Genomic DNA, 18,406 nt, shown 5'->3' with positions numbered 1-18,406 from the left:
GATTAAACACCTATAAACCAGACCATAAGCATGAAGTTGTTCTTTTCTACACATGTCCGAGTGAATATACCTGAATCAGAAATATCATCCCAGTACGGTGCATCAAACTCATAGTCCGCTTTCAGGATCTGCTCAAAGAGTTTGGAGTCATTCTCATCATAAAAGGGAGGGTAACCACATAGTCTGTAAGAAAACACATGAGTTTATTACATAATTTCCAGGTATACATTTTAATTACGTTTTTATTATGATAGGACAGTATGTAGACAGGAAGCAAAGTGGGACAGAGAGGGGGGATGGGATAGGGAAAGGTTTGTGAGCCGGGACTCGAACTCGATTCACCCGAAGCGCAACAGCGCTATATGTTGGTGCTGCCCACTAGGCTATCGGCACCAACACAAGATATATATTTAATCCAGTGCATCTCAAACTTTTTGACTTTAAGTCCCCCTTCCCCCATTTTCCACAACAATATTTGAAGCAAAAGTCTTAAAGACTACATTTATAGGACTCATTTTGTCATACTAGCCCTAGCCCTGAGTAAACTTTTGGGTGAACAATCCCTTTTAGATTATCACTGTAATCCTTTAAAAACACATCAGCGGACACCTTGATTTAACAGTAAACATTACGCTCAATAAATAAGCATAAATAAACCCCTCTGGAAATCGGAAAAGAAAGACACCTGATTAAACCTGAGCAATGTAAATCAAATTTCTTGGAATGTTTTTCTCCTCCCATCATCAAAGCCATTAAAATACCTTTCCTCATGGGGAACAGAGGCAGTGGGAGAGAAAAGGAAGGTAATTTTCTGCCTGATTTCGAACCCATTAGCTTTGTGTTTCTCTCTCTTCTCGTTGGGTTAGCTAATCAGACGCTAAGAGAATTAGCTATGGTTTCGGCCGGTTGTCACTGCAATAATCACACCTGAGAGGAGGCCAACCATCCATAAGATCTGACTCCAAGCTCGAGCGGTCAACCAGCTCAGAAGAAGAGCTGGGCATAGGCCCTTATCAGTAAACACTCTCAGAAAAAAAAGATACAAAAGCTGTCACCCTTTCATAAGGTACACCTTTGTGCCTAAAGAGTACATATTAGTACCTTAAATGTACATATTGGTACCAAAAGTGTACATATTAGTACCTAAATGGTACATATTAAAACATTTTTAAAGGGTACCATCCCAGTGATGGATTTGGTACCTTTTTTCTGAGAGTGTATAGATTTATAGTATTAACTGATTTTAATTTGATCAATTCAGCTGCCATTTTAGTATTTTTGTTATGTGATTTTTGTCATTTTTATTATATAATTTACATAAGTTGACATGTAGTTGCAGAGTTACTGATAGTCACTAGATGGTCTATTTGGGGAGCATAAAATAAAGTGTTAGCAGATATTAAGCAGACAGTCTACTAATACGCTAATGAGAGTTAGTTGACATGTAATTGTAAATGTTTCTTATAGTTAGCAGAATGTCTAAAGTGGACCATCGAAATAAAGTGTTACCCATGTGAATACTTTGGATCAGGACAGATGTGAGTGGGCGTGATGGGAACGCAATCTGAACGACAGTTTGTTGACAGACAGTGTGAGTGTTTGTGTTGGCGCAGGAGTTGCCCCAAAGCAGCCGGGATCGAAAGACCAAAACAAAACAATTGACTCAGATGTACATGGAGTTCTGTAGCAGACTAAGATGCGAGAAGGTGATGCGAAGCTTGTTTCTATGTTGGTTTGTTTCCACTCAGACCCAGTGGAATGATAATACACAGAAGCACAGATGGCCACAGCTCATGTGAAATGTACAGCTTTTATGACACATTCTCAGTATCCTTTTGAACGTTCTCACACTAAAAATGGAAGAAAACATACTGAGAGAGAAAAAGATGGTGAAATGAAGATACCACAGTGGAATAGTGTTGTCAAAAGTACTGACTTCGATACCAAGTCGGTACTGAAATTTTAAAAATGTGCCGCTTTGAGCGCTGTTGAGTGGATTCGTAAATACCTCTGATTGGTCATCGTGTTCACACGCTCAACATATATGTCTGTGATTGGCTACAATGATCAACGCACGGGAGCGCTTGAAAGCACATGGAAGTGTTTGAATTTGAAAGCGGGAGTGCTTGAAAGTAGGTGTCTATCAGCAGACCAGTCCGCTGATAGAGACCTGCTTTCAAACGCTCCCGTGTGTATCTGTGTAAGCCCTTGGTGAAGAGCGTCATTGATGACTATTTAAAACATGTTTTTGAAGCGTTGATCATTGTAGCCAATAACAGACATATCTGATGAGTGCGTGAACACGATGACCAATCAGAAGTGTTTAATAATCCGCTCAACAGCGCTCAAAATGATGGTATTGTCACATTTTTAAAATTTCAGTACAGACTTGGTACCGAAGTCGGTACTTTTGACAACACTAATATGCACACACATATACATTTCAAACACTTGATTCCTCTGCTATTTTTTTAGATATTAAAATGTCTTAGAAAAATATTGGTAAGTAAATATGGTTGTTTATCACTAATGTTTTATTGCTTCTTATAATTTAAAATGACTGTTGTGTTCATTTGGGGAAAAAACTATATATATATATATATATATATATATATATATATATATAATTTTATAATTTTTTTTTTTCCAAATCACCCTGCCTTATATGTAATACCAATGACTACGAGTTTGTGAATCCTTCATAATATATCAGTGCCATGGCATTAGCATCTTATAAATCACTGTAACACTGTGCCACCACAGTATTTATTGGTAAGATAGAGTTTCCATAAAACATCTGCTAAAACCACAGAAAATACAGAAATCTTCCATTAATCAACATCTCAAATATTTGTGAGACACAAACTCTCTCTTTTCTGTTGTAATCAAACCGCACCATATAAGGAGTCTGAGTAAAGTGGGGCACAACATCTGTAGCTGATCAGGAGAGATGGGTCACTTACTCATTTGTCAAAACATTTTTTCCGATCTTGTTTTTGTATGAAAGTCTCATTCAAACCTTAGCTGAATGATTCCTCAGCTTATAAATGAAAGGATGAGTGTGGCATTCTGGGTACTCACAGGATGTAGGCAATGACTCCGATAGACCAGCAGTCCACAGCTTTACTGTATGGCTTCTGAGCGAGAACTTCTGGAGCTGAGAAGAGAGAAAGAAACCGATTAGATTGAGACAAACAAATCACTCCATTCCTGTCTTGTTAGTCAGTCTTGCAACTATATAAAATCTCTCCTGAGAATTCAAACTCAGGTGTTTAACAACTTTAAACATGTTTTTGTTTTTCTATTTAAAATGAAATAACAGAAAATAAAGATGTGTATAGCTCTTTATAAGAGAATGTACAGGTACACTGTATGTGCATGCATGTGTTAGACAACCATAGAAATCATGAAGGGCACTCAATTTACTATCAGGACAAACAACTTTTTGAGACTGAGCAACACACACTCGCATACTCATAATCCTGTTATTCTCCACAGGAGGTTGAGGCTCCTGAGTCCTTCTAAATTTATTCTTTTATTCTGCCTCTAGTGATTTTCTTCCTCCCTTCAGGAAACAAGCTTTCACTCACGACACAAAAGCTTTGGTTCTATGGTTTAGGGCTTCAGCTTGTCCTAGAGTCACCTATTGTGTGTGTGTCCTGGACTAGTCTGTTACTTATGAAAGCCGCTTTCTGTAAAGCTCTTAAAATGAAATAGGCACATTTCCATCAGAGATGATAGAAACTCTATAACCTTTAAACAACAGCTCCCAAAAACACACAGGTAGCAGCATTGAGGAAGATGCTTTTAAACTGTAGCTTGCCAGGGTACAAGTGATACATAATTCATGAAGTACTTCAACTAAAGTGAAGCTACTCTTTTGGAAAACATTGAAGCCATTTATGAGGGCAATATCTTTTAGATAATTGTCAGATTATATAATTAAACAGAAATTCTGAAAAGTATCACAATTAGGGTTGTTATGTATTAAATCATCACAATATATTTACAGTTATTTTGCTGGCCTTATATAATTGAGCAACACTGTCAATTTCACTTTTTATTTGGTCATTAACTCAGCTCAAGTATGAGAGTGTCAGTAAGTAATTCAGGGGACCTGTTACCACAACTTAATTGAACACATAATGAATTGTTTTAATTAAACCTTTTAAGTTGCAAACATTATTTTGTAGAGTTCTGCTGACATAATAATGTTGATCATTACATCAACTTAATATTGTCTGCAATTTAAACTCAAATTTCTGCATTAATTGGCTTTAAAAAAAAAAGAAAAAAAAAAGGTTGTAGTAACTTAATGAAATTGTCTGGAAATTAGGCAGTGGATTTCTAGTTCCCAGCGTGCTTTGCATAGGACTGGATAAATTTTGAAATTAAGTGTTAATTTATTTGTTTTTAGTGAAGGGAAAGACCTGTAGTGTTGAATGTTGTTATGTTTGACATTTAAAAGAGTAGATACATGAAAGTAAACACTACATAGACTCTATAAGCAATGACTGCGCTGATGCCAGTGACAAATAATATCTTACTTGTTCATTAAATATACATGTTAAATAAGTTATGTTAGCATGTGCTATGATCGCTGTTGATTTGAACTGAAATAGATAAGATTAATTGGTTCCAGGGCTACAACTCTACAAAGGTAGTTGGAGCGACTTCATTTTTTTGAGTAATCAACTTAAAAATTTGTGTTTATGCTACAAATTAAGTTCTGCTAAATCAGTGTAGCTTGTTGGTTGAACGTAAATTCACTCAAAGTTGTCATAACTCAAAAAAATTGATGCAAACTGTTGCGTAAATTTTTTTTTTTTTGTTGTTGTTGAGCCAACGCATTATTTTTTAGAGTGTAGCAAAAATTCTGTTAGAGATGGCAGGTTTGATTCAGTTCAGTGAATCAGTTCAACATGTTTCACTGAATCAAAACTCTGATTCAAAATGTCCACTGTGTGGCTTTTTTATATACTTTTTTTTAAAAATGCAGTTCTTACATGAAGCATACTTAATATACTTGGCAACAATAACTGTTTAGTTTAAATGATTTTAGCAACTTTAGAGTAAATACATAAACACTGAGATATATATCTAATGCCATTGAAAGGATCTCAATTAGGATGACTACAAAAATCGGTAACACTTTATTTTAAGGTGACGTAGTTATACGTAGTTACTACATGTACTGTACTTACTATAGTAATAACATTAAATTATGTATAATTACAAGTAACTAACCCTAAACCAAACCCTAACCGTAACTCTATATGTATATTACTCAACGTAACTATGTCACCTTAAAACAAATTGTAACCCAAAAATCTTAAACACATAATGATAAAATATTTTAAAACACTTAAGAAACAAAAGTGATAAACAGAAATATTCAACCAAGTATTAATTTTACTGCAAAAAAGCACAACTAAAAATGAGGTACAGAGACTTTGAATCAGTGACTAATGAATCAGCGAATCTTTTTTTGAAAGATCATTGAAATAAACCATCTAAACAATTGCTTTACTAAAACAAATCTGACCAATTCACTTCTCAGTGATGCTCACTCAGTTGCATGGCTATGCAAAACTATGAGGAACAACAGTAATTAATCCACTACTTTTTTTGAAAAAGTAGTTTGTAATGGAAAAAGTTTACTATTTTGAACAGCTCAGGTACCGTCATTATAATTAGATACACTCCCCAACACTGCTAAGTACACAAACACATACATACTGCATTAGGTCATACGGGCTTCTTTTGCAGTTTAATTGAGTACGTGCAAACAAAACCTGCTTGAATTCATCTCCCAATGAAAACTAAACAGTTCATTCCTGTCTTAGGACTGCAGGAATGGATGTTTTCCAAGACAGACTATTTTGAGGCTATGATCAATATAATCCCATCATCACATTTGAAGGATCTGCTAAAGAAGTGCGTGTGTGTGAGAGAGAGACAAAACAAAAACAGAGAGAAAGATGAGGAGCTAAAGGATAGAAAATGATGACGGCGGATGATCCTTAAATTTGATTCAGAGAGCTTGGTGTGAGACCGTTACCATTTAAAGACAAAAAGAGGGCATGCCAGAGACACACTAATACAAACACACACAGAATGCATGCCTGCGTGCTGCTCTCATTCAGGCTGGAGTCTAGTGTTTCCATTGAAGAGAAAGCTCACGCACAGCAGCGTCCGACCCCAGCCCAGGATGCAACTGGTTGAAGCGTTGTTTTATAGCCACCACAGTGCCATTTAAACGCTGTTACCATGGAAACTTGCACGTAAAGACGGTCTTGAACACACACGCATGAAGAGGCATGTAGGAAACTCAACACTACCATGAAAACCATGTGCAAATAAACGCTGGTGACTTTACTCTGGTTTAGTTATGGACTAGTGGGGCCAAAAAATAATTGATACATTAATCAATTAATCAGGGGAAAAAATCATTAGATTAATCAATCATCAAAATAATCGTTTGTTACAGCCGTAAATACAAGAACGTGTGCTTTGGCTCTTTTGACTCAGGCCATTCAGGCTTTCTCAAGCCAAGCTTCTAGTTCATTTGAATGTTAGAGCATTAATGCATTTCTGCCGTTTGTTTGATTTGTTTATTGGGTAACTCTTTGCAATAAGATTCAATTAATTAACATTAGTTATCGCATTGGGTAACAATAAACAATTCTTGGTTACACTTTATGTTAAGGTGTCTTTGTTACAGCGTAGCTATACATTTAAGTACTGAGTAATATTAATTAACTACAGGGTTGTGATTTGGATTAGGTTTGGTTTAGGGTTAGTTGCATGTAATTCAGTGCTGTATGTAATAAATTACTGTAATTTAATGAATTTTCCCTTGAAAAAGTAAAGTAGGGGGTTTCCCTTAATTTTTCTGTAATTTAATTACAGTTACTTCTGATGTAATTGAATTAAATACTCCTAATACTAATGTTAAAATGTATGTTTTAATGCAACCTACTCCCTTTAAATACTTTGGTCAGTTGAAGAATAATTTATGAAATTTTATATTATTTATTCGAAAGAATTAAAGGAGTAGTTTCATGTCTATCATTGTATTGTTCAACTGGTGGAGGTTGATATGGGATTTAGAAAGTAATTAGTAATAAAGTAATGCAATATTATTTAGAGAGAGTAATTAGTAATCTAATTACACTGTTAAAAATGTAATTAGTAGCTAGTAATTAATTACTTTTTTAGAGTAAATTACCCAAACAGTGATGTAATTATGACTCATTTTTAGTTATTACTACAGTAACTACATGTATTGTGTAACAATGAAGTGTTACAAAATTCTTTTACAGCATTTAATAATCTTGGTTAATGTTTATTTCTACATAATTTATTTAATTCTTCAACATTTCACTAAATGAACAGAGTTAATGTATTATGAACAAACATGAATTCTATTAACAATTGTATATTTATAAACTGTATATAATTTAACCTGATTAATAAATGCTGTAAAAATAGTTGTTAGTTAGTTAGTTAATTATATCAATGCTTTAACTAATGTTAAAAATTTCTCATTGTAAAGTGTTACTGATAATTATTTTGCATCTGATGTTATGTTTGTTTTTTGGACATTTACCTTGGAGTACCATGTGAATACCATGGTATATGGATCATTCAGTGTACCATGGTACCGCCCAATGTTATTTTAGTATTTATATACTAATTATAATATTTAATAATATTTTAAATTAGATTTTTTCAGTTTTCATTTTAATTTTAGTTTTAGTAATTTTATTATGTGGTTTTGTCATTTGTTTGCCTTTTTTTTTTTCTATTAAGCTTTAATTTATTTTTATTTCAGTTTTAGTAATTTTAGTACTTCAGTTTAAACTTATTTTATTTGCCAAGGCAACATTTCTAATGTCTAAGTTTTTTCATCTATTATTTATATTTTATTTTAGCTTCGATTTCACTTAACAAATGCTATTTTTAATAGCAAAATTCCTGACTACATACTATAAAAGTTTATTTTCTAATTCAATATTTTCTAATATTCAAAGATGTTTGTGTTTATTTCACATGCGGCATCACATACGGCCATGTTGGCTCAAAGTGCTGCAGTCGCTCTAATCGCAGGGAAAAAGCAGGCGACTCTGGGGCAGTTCTGTCAGTCTGAGATAAGAATAAGCTTCAAGTGCAGATACAGGCCGCACACAAATGAACCATAACATGCAGTCACTTTCCAATAGCTAAAATCAACACACATTTGTATGCACACAGTATATTAACATGCACATCTACAACAGACAAAATCATTCATGCTTTTTCAAATACCTAACCCATAGCGAAGCAAAATCATCTCCATGTTTCTTTTATATCTAAACTCTTACCCACGTATCCTGGCGTTCCACATGCTGTTGACATGACATCACCCGTCCCCTCCATCTTAGACAGGCCGAAATCACTGATCATGATCTTTGAGCCGTCTTGAGGGTTGAAATAGAGCAAATTCTCTGGCTGAAGATAAAACACACACATTAAAATCAAACACATTAAACCAGAGCAATAAGTGTGAATGTGGGTGAGGGTCTTTCACCTTGAGATCTCTGTGTACGATGCCCATAGTGTGAAGGTAGTTTACAGCATCTAGTACTTGTCTGATGAGTGTACTGGCATCTTTTTCAGTGTAGAAACCTTTCTCCACGATCCGGTCGAACAACTCGCCTCCAGATACACTGGAAAGAGAGAGAGAATGAGAGAGAGACCACAACAAAGAGCTGAGAGACCACTAAAACAATACAGTACAGTGCAACTGCAGGACTGTAATTGATGTGAACTGCCCTGTAGGGGGTGCTGCATGTCGAGTCTGATAAGAGCTGATCTGAGTTCAGGGGAAAAGGACTTTATCTCATCACTGTAAGTTCAAAGACCAAGACGTCACACAAAGGAGCCTTGGCAAATAACTCAATGACGTTTGCCCTCTTGATCTCATACGCCTACATTAGCCAGTCATTCTTATGTAAATTCAAAGTCTTCTACATACAATTAGGCAAATTTAACCTCAAAGCTGGAGACATTAGTGCAGATGTGCATTAGTGCAGTTCTGGCTTTTCAGAGCACACTGATGCTTACTGAATGTCTTAGGCTGGACTTGGTGTGGTTTCAGCAGGGGTTTTAAGGAGATCTCTGGAACTGACATTAATCTGGAGGCCAAAAATATTTTATTTTTTTACGATAAGCCTTTAGAAAAGAAAATTTGTTTTGTTCCTAATTTGTTTATTATTTTAGAGAAATATCACATTCATAAACGTCGACGGGCAAAAAATACACCTGGTTTTATACAATTTAAATGTGAGCTTTGTCATTATCTTAAATCATTGGAGGGTGTAAGGAACACCAAAGCAAAAAAGACTATAGACTGTAGCAAGGCCTTGAAATTCTATCCTTTTTAAGAATCTTTATATTTATTATGTAATTAGAGATATGGATTTGATTTCAATACCCCTGTGTATATAGTTATTTATCCTTGTATTATTTGTCTTTAGTTTTTTTTTTTTCCTTTCTTTTTTTGTGCTAATGTTATTTTTGTAATGTATATGTTTTTATTGATTTTCTTGCTGTTGTTATTATTATTATTATTATTATTTTGTATTATTGTTATTTTTATTGTTGTTTTTTGTTACTGAGCAAGCATTAAGAAAAAAAAAAAGGTTTCAGCAGGGGTTGTTTTCAAACTATTAAGACTGTAGTGCCCCCTTCTGGAAGGTGATACATTATAATGAATGCACTTTTTCCACGTCTTTCTTTTCTTCCCTTAGGGCGCTTAGCAGGAGGTCAACTCCCTTTAGTTTATAGTCTTTGGTGACTGGCTCTTGAAACTGATAGTCTTTTGAGGCACTGTGCAACTAACAAAAAAACAAAACAAATAAACAAACAAAAAATTATATATATATATATATATATATATATATATATATTACACTCAAAGATCTGTTTAAATAACTTTTGACCATAAGATCAAAGCCAGCTTGTGAGGTTTCTGGTCTCTGACCTACTAATTCCTCTTTTGTTTTGTTTTGATTTATATGTAGGCCACATGCATGATGACGTAAACTAACATTTATGTGTAAAATTGCCCACGCAAACAAATTTTTGTTAAAAATTAAGTAGATCTAGCCATTATAAATTGCTCCTTAAGGTAGCAAATGCACATTTGCACTTTTTCAAGTGTATACTGGACAAAGCAGCAGTTCTGGAGAGACTGTTTTGGATGACTATGTAGGATTATTTTTTATGTTTACAAAGTATTACAGCTGCAAACCTGGAAATTTACAACACATATTCCTCCAATGCACATTGCTTATTTCATTTCCAAGAATCGGTGGAGTATGCCTGCTGCTGCTTCTGGTTGCTTTTAGAAGAAAAAGCTGCCCTTAACTGCTGGTCTAGGATCAGTTTTCTCCATCATAATAGCATATTGTCGAAACAGATTTGGCAAACGATCCAGTGCGTATCCGTGTTTGTGCTCTGGAGAACGTTAAAGGTTTCTATTTACAACGTTTTTTTGCAGCGCTGAGCAATGTAGCCAATCACAAACATATCTGTTGATTTCTTGAACGCAATGGCCAATCAGAAGTGTTTAAGTTAGCACAGAACAAAAACTTGAGCGGTGAGTGGATTCTGAGTTCTGCACGCTTGCAAATCCTCTCATTATAACAAACAAAGTGTAGACATTGTATAAATAGCAGTCAGCTTCATTGATTATAACAGAACTTTGTGAGATTGCGATGAACTAAGATGAGAGACAGCTTTTTAGTGATAATAAAGGGAGTGCTCTTTGCATGCTTTCTGCCATGACAAATCCCGCATACAGTATGCTTGCTTTGTTGTTAAAGTAGACGCTTTAATAACAAATCATTTATCTGGAGCATTTATGCTGGGATGTGTGGGTTGTGCGGCGACACATAACTTGAAACTATTTCAAGGAAATCTATTTAAATGTGTTTTTAAAGGGGAAGTGCATCTCCTTAGCCTTATCCTGTAGTTGGTTCACACTCCGCCTATGTTTCCAAGCCTTACGGACTTTAATTGAACACTCCTGCTCTACGTCCTTGTGATGCACCATCTTCATTGTAATCAATGTATTTACAGCGCTCACTGACGCAGTGTGCAGATGCCCTTAGTCTGTCCCTTTCTCTCTGCCCTCATCTAGCCCTCTTTCCACTGCCGTAAATTGTGCCATACGGTGCAGAAGAGCCAGAAGAGGGTCCAACATACATGAAGAAAACAGTCCATTTCTGATCTTTAATCACACTTGCACACACACTTACATGCAGAGTGAATTATGGAAAGAGTTTCTAAACTGCATCTGTGAGATCATACAGAAAGCAGATTGGTACTGTTTAAATATTCATCTCAACACCATATGCCAAAATGTTCTTCATGTTTCTCTCTAACACGCACACACAGACTTGGCGCAACCTATTAACAGGGAAAAGAGGGGCAGGCTCCCGGCCAACTATCAAATTAACACTGTGGAATTTAAATTCTAATGCGGTTTCCAGGGGGCGAAATGAGGACGGAAAATAAACGTTTGTTTTCTCTAATCCGCCTAACTTCCCTGTCGTCTCCACATCATCAGCATTCAAAGTTGAAATGAAATCAGAATTGACCCTGTTTATGCTTCATAATCTCTCATCAAAATGTAATGAACGTCCTCTCTCCCTAAACCGAATTTCCTTTTCAACTGATGTCGGCAACCCCTCGCCTCCAACGACCTGTCATAGAGAGCACTTTACACCATCAAGTCAATTCCCGAACGATAAAGTATTTAAATAGATGCACTCTCTTTTCTTATCTACACATGTGCATCTAAATATAGACACAATCATTCAAAAAGTTTTCGAATACATAATCCATAGAGAAGCAGCATCATAAATGACATCTCAAGATTATTCCGGGTTCAGTACAATTTAAGCTCAAATGGCAGCACTTATGGCATAATGTTGATTACCACAAACAATAATTTGGACTAAAATCTGTGTTACAGTGAGGCACTTAAAAGGAAGTGAATGGGGCATATCCATAAATACTCACTTCTTCAATAGTAGAGCCACAAGATGCAACCAATAAGCACGTTAACATGGTTTTAGTGTGAAAAAATCACTGAACTATTTCTGTGTACTATTTTACTTTTGCCATGACATTGTAACACCATAAAACGAATAATTTAAGTCATAATTTAAAGAATTTTATTGTGAAGTTTTAACAAAAGAATTAATATGCTATTTATAAAATTATACACTTCACTTTTTTTTTTAAATTAGAAAAAAATTAGAAATTGGAATATATTTTGTGGTAATAAACATTATGCCACAAACGCTGTTGATTCAGCTCAGTATTCAGCACAGAATATTCCTCTAATATTGCAATCACTTTTGATTAATAAATGCAATTTATTCAGCATCAGTCCTGAGTGTCACATGATCCTTCTAGAAATCATTAGAAATCATTCTAATATGCTCATTTGCTCAAGAAATATTTAATATTAACAATGTTGAAAACAGCGATTATTTGAAATAGAAATCTTTTGTAACATTATACAAGTCACTTTTGATCAATTTAAAGCATCCTTGCTGTATAAAAGTATTAATTTCTTTCTCACACAGTACAGTGTGTCACATTATAATAGCAAAATTGGTTGTGAATGCCATTTCACCACTAAACACAGGCCACGTTTACACAGCAACAGAATACGGTTCTATAACCGCATTCTATAACCGAACTCACACTCGTAAGTTTTCAGGACTCACATCCGCATTCTCGGAAAACTCGTGCTGTGACAGAACCGGACTAGACAACTAGTTGTCTGTCACTCATGCAGTGCGAGAGAGCCGCTCTGCACTGCAAAAAAGTGTCTACCACATGTTGTGAGTTTTCATGTGGTTTCGGTAACGTACAGCGACGGAGATATGAGATATGAATGATTTCGATCCAGTCACTGACGAGTTCCCCGTCAGTTTTGTGTTCTACACACGATTTGGCAGCTCTTGTCGTGTCAAAAGTGATAAGACTTTTAGTTTTACAGACGTAGCCATATTACTTTGATCACTGTCACTTACTGATAAGAGAATACGGACTTGACACCAGTTGCACTTTCATACTTTAAATTGCTTTTTTAATGGGACATTTCGATACTCACACCTATAAGTAAACACGGCTATCAATCCCCAAAACTGACAGCGTGAACATAGCCATAGACATTGCTAATAACAACACACACTGCTCTGATGCAGTAAAGCGCGCTTCTCCTCTTGAATAGTGCGAGAGGTCTGATTTAAATCAATGCATGCAAGACAAGCAACACACTCCCTTTGCATCAAGGTGTGTGTGATTGCGGAGCTGGATCGACATAGACATTCTGCTACCCATCACCAGCGTTACGCAACGCTTCTACGTCAGCATACAGCATCTCTCAGCCAACTCACCAGACTGCCACCCTCTCTCTTCCTCTCTCTCCAGATCTACATTCTCCGTCTTCCAGTTCACCATGATCTGGGCTGCGGCCAACAAACGCCATGCCATCTTTTTTTCTTATCACTACAGATTAATTTTTTTGTGTATTCATGTGTCAGAACATTAAACTGAAGTGAAGGACGGTGCAGAAGTCACTTTAATACTTGTGTAAGAGGTCAGACTGTCAACTGCTGTTTAATCAAACAGTAAAACACAAAAATGTCCGAGGATTACATAAAGATGAGCATCCGAGCTGTTAAAAGTGTTTTGAATGTCTTCTGCTTATATTCTTGCACTTTTATTGCTCTCATAAATGTCTGTCAAAGTTTCTAGGTTCGTATTTAGTTAGTCCACCCTCTCTTTGACCCTCAGAATCAAACAGGCAGTTTTTGCTACTGTACTTTTAAGACTTCAATATGCAAATTACCACTATTATGATGGCTAACCTCTTCGCATGTGAAATGAGACGCCCCCGCTAGGTTCCTGAATACTGATTAGGAGATGATGATGTGGGTGGTAATATGTTAAAGTCATAGTTCACTCAATTCTGAACTGACTGAAAATCACAGACCCATAGATGCCATATTTGATTTGTGATCTACAGCAGAGTTGAAGATCATCAGTGAATGATGACAGATTTTTCATTTTTGGGTGAACTATTCCTACAACATGGTGATATCACACCAGAAAAGACTAATTCAATTGACAAAATTGACCAATGGTGACAGTAAAGACATTTATAATGTTGCAAAAGATTGCTATTTCAAATCAATGCTGTTCTTTTGAACTTTCTATTCATCAAAGAATCCTGAGAAAAAAAAGTTTCCAATGAATGATTCAATGACTCACTCATAAATACTTCACTTGTTTCATTACTGGATGAATCAGCATTTTTGAACAAATCTTTTCAATGAATGATTCAATGACAAATACCTTTTTTTAACAGTCACTTGTCGCCACCTGGTGGCGTAACAGTGTAATTGATACAATCTGGTAAATGGTAATTTGCAGCGCCACGTTACTTCCAAAAGGTGATGCTCTATTTTGATTGCTTTCATAGACATCAGTGTTTATATCCGAACTATAAACATGTTTGAATGGTAGTGTACATACATATATGCAGATAACTGGGTATTTGCTTGTTAAAATGTGCATGAAATGAACAGAAAGACATGAGCACAATGCATTCTGGGTAACTGTGTTTGCGTTGAACATACTCACAGCTGCATTATAAGGTAGAGGTGATTGGAGCTTTCGTAGATGTCTTCCAGCGCCACTATGTTCTCATGCTTAATTCTGCAAAACATAATACATGAACCTCATTTAAAAGCACAATTTGACATTTTAACATTATTAAACTATGACTAAGTAATACAATAGAATGCAGAATAAAAATATTCATGATTCTGAAGCTGAAAATAAAGAATTATTTTAGACAAATATGCTTGCATTATGGAAGCTTGTTTCCACCATGAAATAAAAAATAAAAAAGATAATTGCAACTTTTTATCTCACAATTTCTCACAATTGCGAGTTATAAAGTCAGAATTGCGTGATATGAAGTCAGAATTGCGAGTTATAAAGTCAGAATTGGGAGTTATAAAGTCAAAATGGTGAGATAAAAACTCACAATTCTGAAAAATAGTCAAAGTTTCGAGTTTATATCTTGCAATTCTGACTTTATAACTCCCAATTGCGAGAAAAAACTCAGAATTATGATATAAAAAGTTGCAATTACCTTTTTTATGTTATTATTTAGTGGTGGAAACAAGCTTCAATATTGCACTAGATATATTTAAAATAATGTAGGTCACAATGTAGTACTGACACTAAAAACTCTGTAAACTTGAATTTTTCTCACAGTAATTTTTATTTTGGGTGACCTATACACAATACAGATCACTATCCACGATACATATTGTTGCATTTTTGTATTGTGATATATTGTGACACGATATATTGTTAATCCCTATTGTATTTATATCTGAGACAGAGAAATTCCACTGATAATTCTCAATATGTTTATCTTTTCATCCGAATGCAAATACAACACTGAAAGCTAAAAACTGTAAACTTTTTCAGTCTCAGCTGCTGCAAGAAAGACAAATTTGTATTGAATTATTACATTTCTCAAATTGCAATTTTAAAAACATGCGTTTTGTGTGCGAGTCTGCTGCAATCTGGCTCGCTTTGCCTCCGGGTTTGTTTAGGAAGTGAATTTAAGAGAGTGGAACATTCCGGATCTGCTCATAAGCATATGAATACTTCAGTGGCGCACATTTCCATAAGCCCATAAAATGTACAATAAACACTGCAATGTTTTATACCATGAAGTTGCATACGCTAGTGTGAATGCTTTTGTCACTGAAATTAACATTCAGCACACACATATTTTTACATGCATTTAAAGTTTAAGGTAATTAAAAACATTTTAATTTGATTTAAAAGTTGTATGTATATATATTTTCATATGCCAAAAACAAATGATTAAATGGCTTCTAAAGTTTCTGAAGCATTTAGATGCGCAGCTAGGGTAATTGTTGTCATCTAATGGATGCTGTTAGGGTGCCTGCTTTAAAAAGCGGCTTTTCATCTCTGTCATATCAACTGGCAATATTTTTTTGTTTTGTTTTTCTTCTCCTCTCCTTCCCCTCTCCATCCCTGCAGTTAACATCTCTCTCTCTCTCCACTCGTCATGGTAACGCAGTCACGGCGGCTGTGTGTATACACATTAGCATTGCATTTTAAGTGAATTCTGATCAGTGAGTCCAACTGGCACATGATAACAGGCCGGGCAATGACGCAAGTGAGCGGACAATAACAAGACGCACGCGCGCACATACACGCAGATAATGGACATCAGCGAGTGCAGATAATACATTTGTCCCCCCCCTCCACCTCAGTTTCCTATAATTAACTCTCTTTGTTCATCCATATGTTCAGAAAAGGTTGATCCTCACAGGTAAGGGGCAATCATCCCAGAAACGGCCCTTTCATTACTGCTCACCACTATCTGAGCCCAGATAAAACAGAAAAAGGTTTCGGTTCAGAGAAACACAGAATAAAAGACCGCAGTAAAACGCCTCAGAGCAGCCGGCAGGCATTTGTTTTTGTCAGAAATGCTCCTCACCTCGTAGTTTAATGTATAAAAGAGTTACTGAGGTATGGACAAATCTGAAAGAGAGTTATTCATTGAGAAGATGGTTTTGTATTGATTCACCATTCAATGAACTGGGAGTCACATCTGATGCAGCATATTAAAACATATTAGCTCTGGAAACAAATGAATAAACAACGAACAACGTGCCCTGTTTTTTCTTCTTAAAGAAAACCTGGATGTCGATTCGCCCTTTGACATATTGATTTTTCAAAACTGATTATGGAAAACTCGTCTGGCGGAGGATTACAAAGCCATTCACTGGTTTAATATCCCTCTTTCATGCATTCGCTTCTTCCCTCTGTCTGTTTCTCTCTCTCTCTCTCCTTCAGCAGTGAGTGGGCAGAAGCTGTAGCACGACTCATTCGCTGCCTCTGAAACCATCTTCTCTTTTGATTCAAGAGGAAAAAGCACTAAGGAATAGGGTGAAAGCAGAACGAGGAACAAAAAACACTCTCGATTCCATTATTTCACAAAAAAAAAACACTACTGAGTGTCGATAAAAAGAAATCATTTAACAATAAAACGGGTGGAATAAATATTATTTACCTCTGAAAGCTGAGTCTCGCTTTCTTTTATGCAAATCTATGGATTACCTGCTACCAGGTGCTTGTAAGTAATAGCTGATTCACTTCAGAAGCGTTCACATTATCTGATGTGGAGCGAGTCTCATTCTCATTAAGGAAAATGCACAAAAGAGATGTCTTTAAGGCCTGATACACCTGGTATTAAGATGCACTTTGGTTGATCGGATCACAAGTGGACGCTAAATACAGGTGTAAACGGGGTCTAAAACATTTTGAGCTTGTCTACTTTCGACAACTTCCAGAGCTTTTCGTAGTGTAAATGCTCATGTGGTTTAATGTGTTCAGATAGCCACAAAAGACCGTCTACTCTCCGCCTAATGACCTAACGCGTAAACTAGCCACTAGCCAGACAGGATTTAAACTTTGTCAGCTGAAGACCCAAGTTTGGTTTGAAGATGAAAAATGTACCAAGCACAATGTTCTCTCACCATTCCTGATTTCTAACACACACTCATAGCGTTCGGCATGTTCCTGCGGCTGTCAGAGCAGCTGCCTTTGAGCAATAAAATTTCCCCTCTGGGTTACCAAGTCCCAAGACAGGATAAATTGAATTGACTTAAGTATTTAAACATAGCATTAGTCAGTCAGGCAGCATCACTCTGAGGCATGCTGGGAGTGTACGTTTGAGATTCTCTGCGGGTACTGTGAAGATTAAACTATAACCTATGAGGGCATCTCATTATCTCATTTGTAGATGCGAAGGAAATATCTTCTGCTCTTTCTCTATATCGTTCTGTCATGCATATGCAGGCAGACAAACAGACAATGAACACGCTCTCCTTCGCTTGTGCATGCGTGCACTCGCTCGATCTAATTACAGGCCTATGGCATCACCCAGGAGATGGCAGACAAGCTGTCAATCATTTGGTTGCTATGATATGAGATGAGGGAGACAGAGACTTGAAGGACAAAGCTGTGTGTCCAATCTCCAGGGTACACGATCGCTGTGACAACAGAAGCCCATGTCAGAATCAGAGGCAGCCTTTTCTGATGAGTCTCGTGGGAAACACCCGTCACACGACCATATGTCAGACACACCGAACACACCTGCTTACATTTGCACCGACAGTGAGAAAATACCTGCGAAACAACATGTTAAGCTGAGAGGCTTTCTTTCAGACAGAGTGGACACATTAACATGGACAAACCTTTGTGAGTGATATAATTAAGA

The 18,406-nt window shown here is 36.1% G+C and overlaps 1 protein-coding gene across 1 annotated transcript in view; it reads right to left on the bottom strand.

The window, feature by feature from the left end:
• The window catches only part of camk1da (calcium/calmodulin-dependent protein kinase 1Da), a 65,982-nt gene that overhangs the window by 8,093 nt on the left and 39,483 nt on the right, over positions 1-18,406 (bottom strand). The window contains exons 3-7 of the mRNA XM_051892473.1: positions 14,713-14,787; positions 8,573-8,711; positions 8,367-8,493; positions 3,082-3,157; positions 71-183 (exon numbers count right to left, since the gene is read on the bottom strand). Coding sequence (XP_051748433.1) covers positions 71-183; positions 3,082-3,157; positions 8,367-8,493; positions 8,573-8,711; positions 14,713-14,787 — 530 coding nt within the window. The remainder of the gene's footprint in view (positions 1-70; positions 184-3,081; positions 3,158-8,366; positions 8,494-8,572; positions 8,712-14,712; positions 14,788-18,406) is intronic.

This window comes from Ctenopharyngodon idella, chromosome 4 (assembly GCF_019924925.1).
Source record: "Ctenopharyngodon idella isolate HZGC_01 chromosome 4, HZGC01, whole genome shotgun sequence".
NCBI lineage: Eukaryota > Metazoa > Chordata > Actinopteri > Cypriniformes > Xenocyprididae > Ctenopharyngodon > Ctenopharyngodon idella.
Note: the sequence above shows the minus strand (reverse complement) of the source record. Positions and strands in the feature narration are given on the sequence as shown.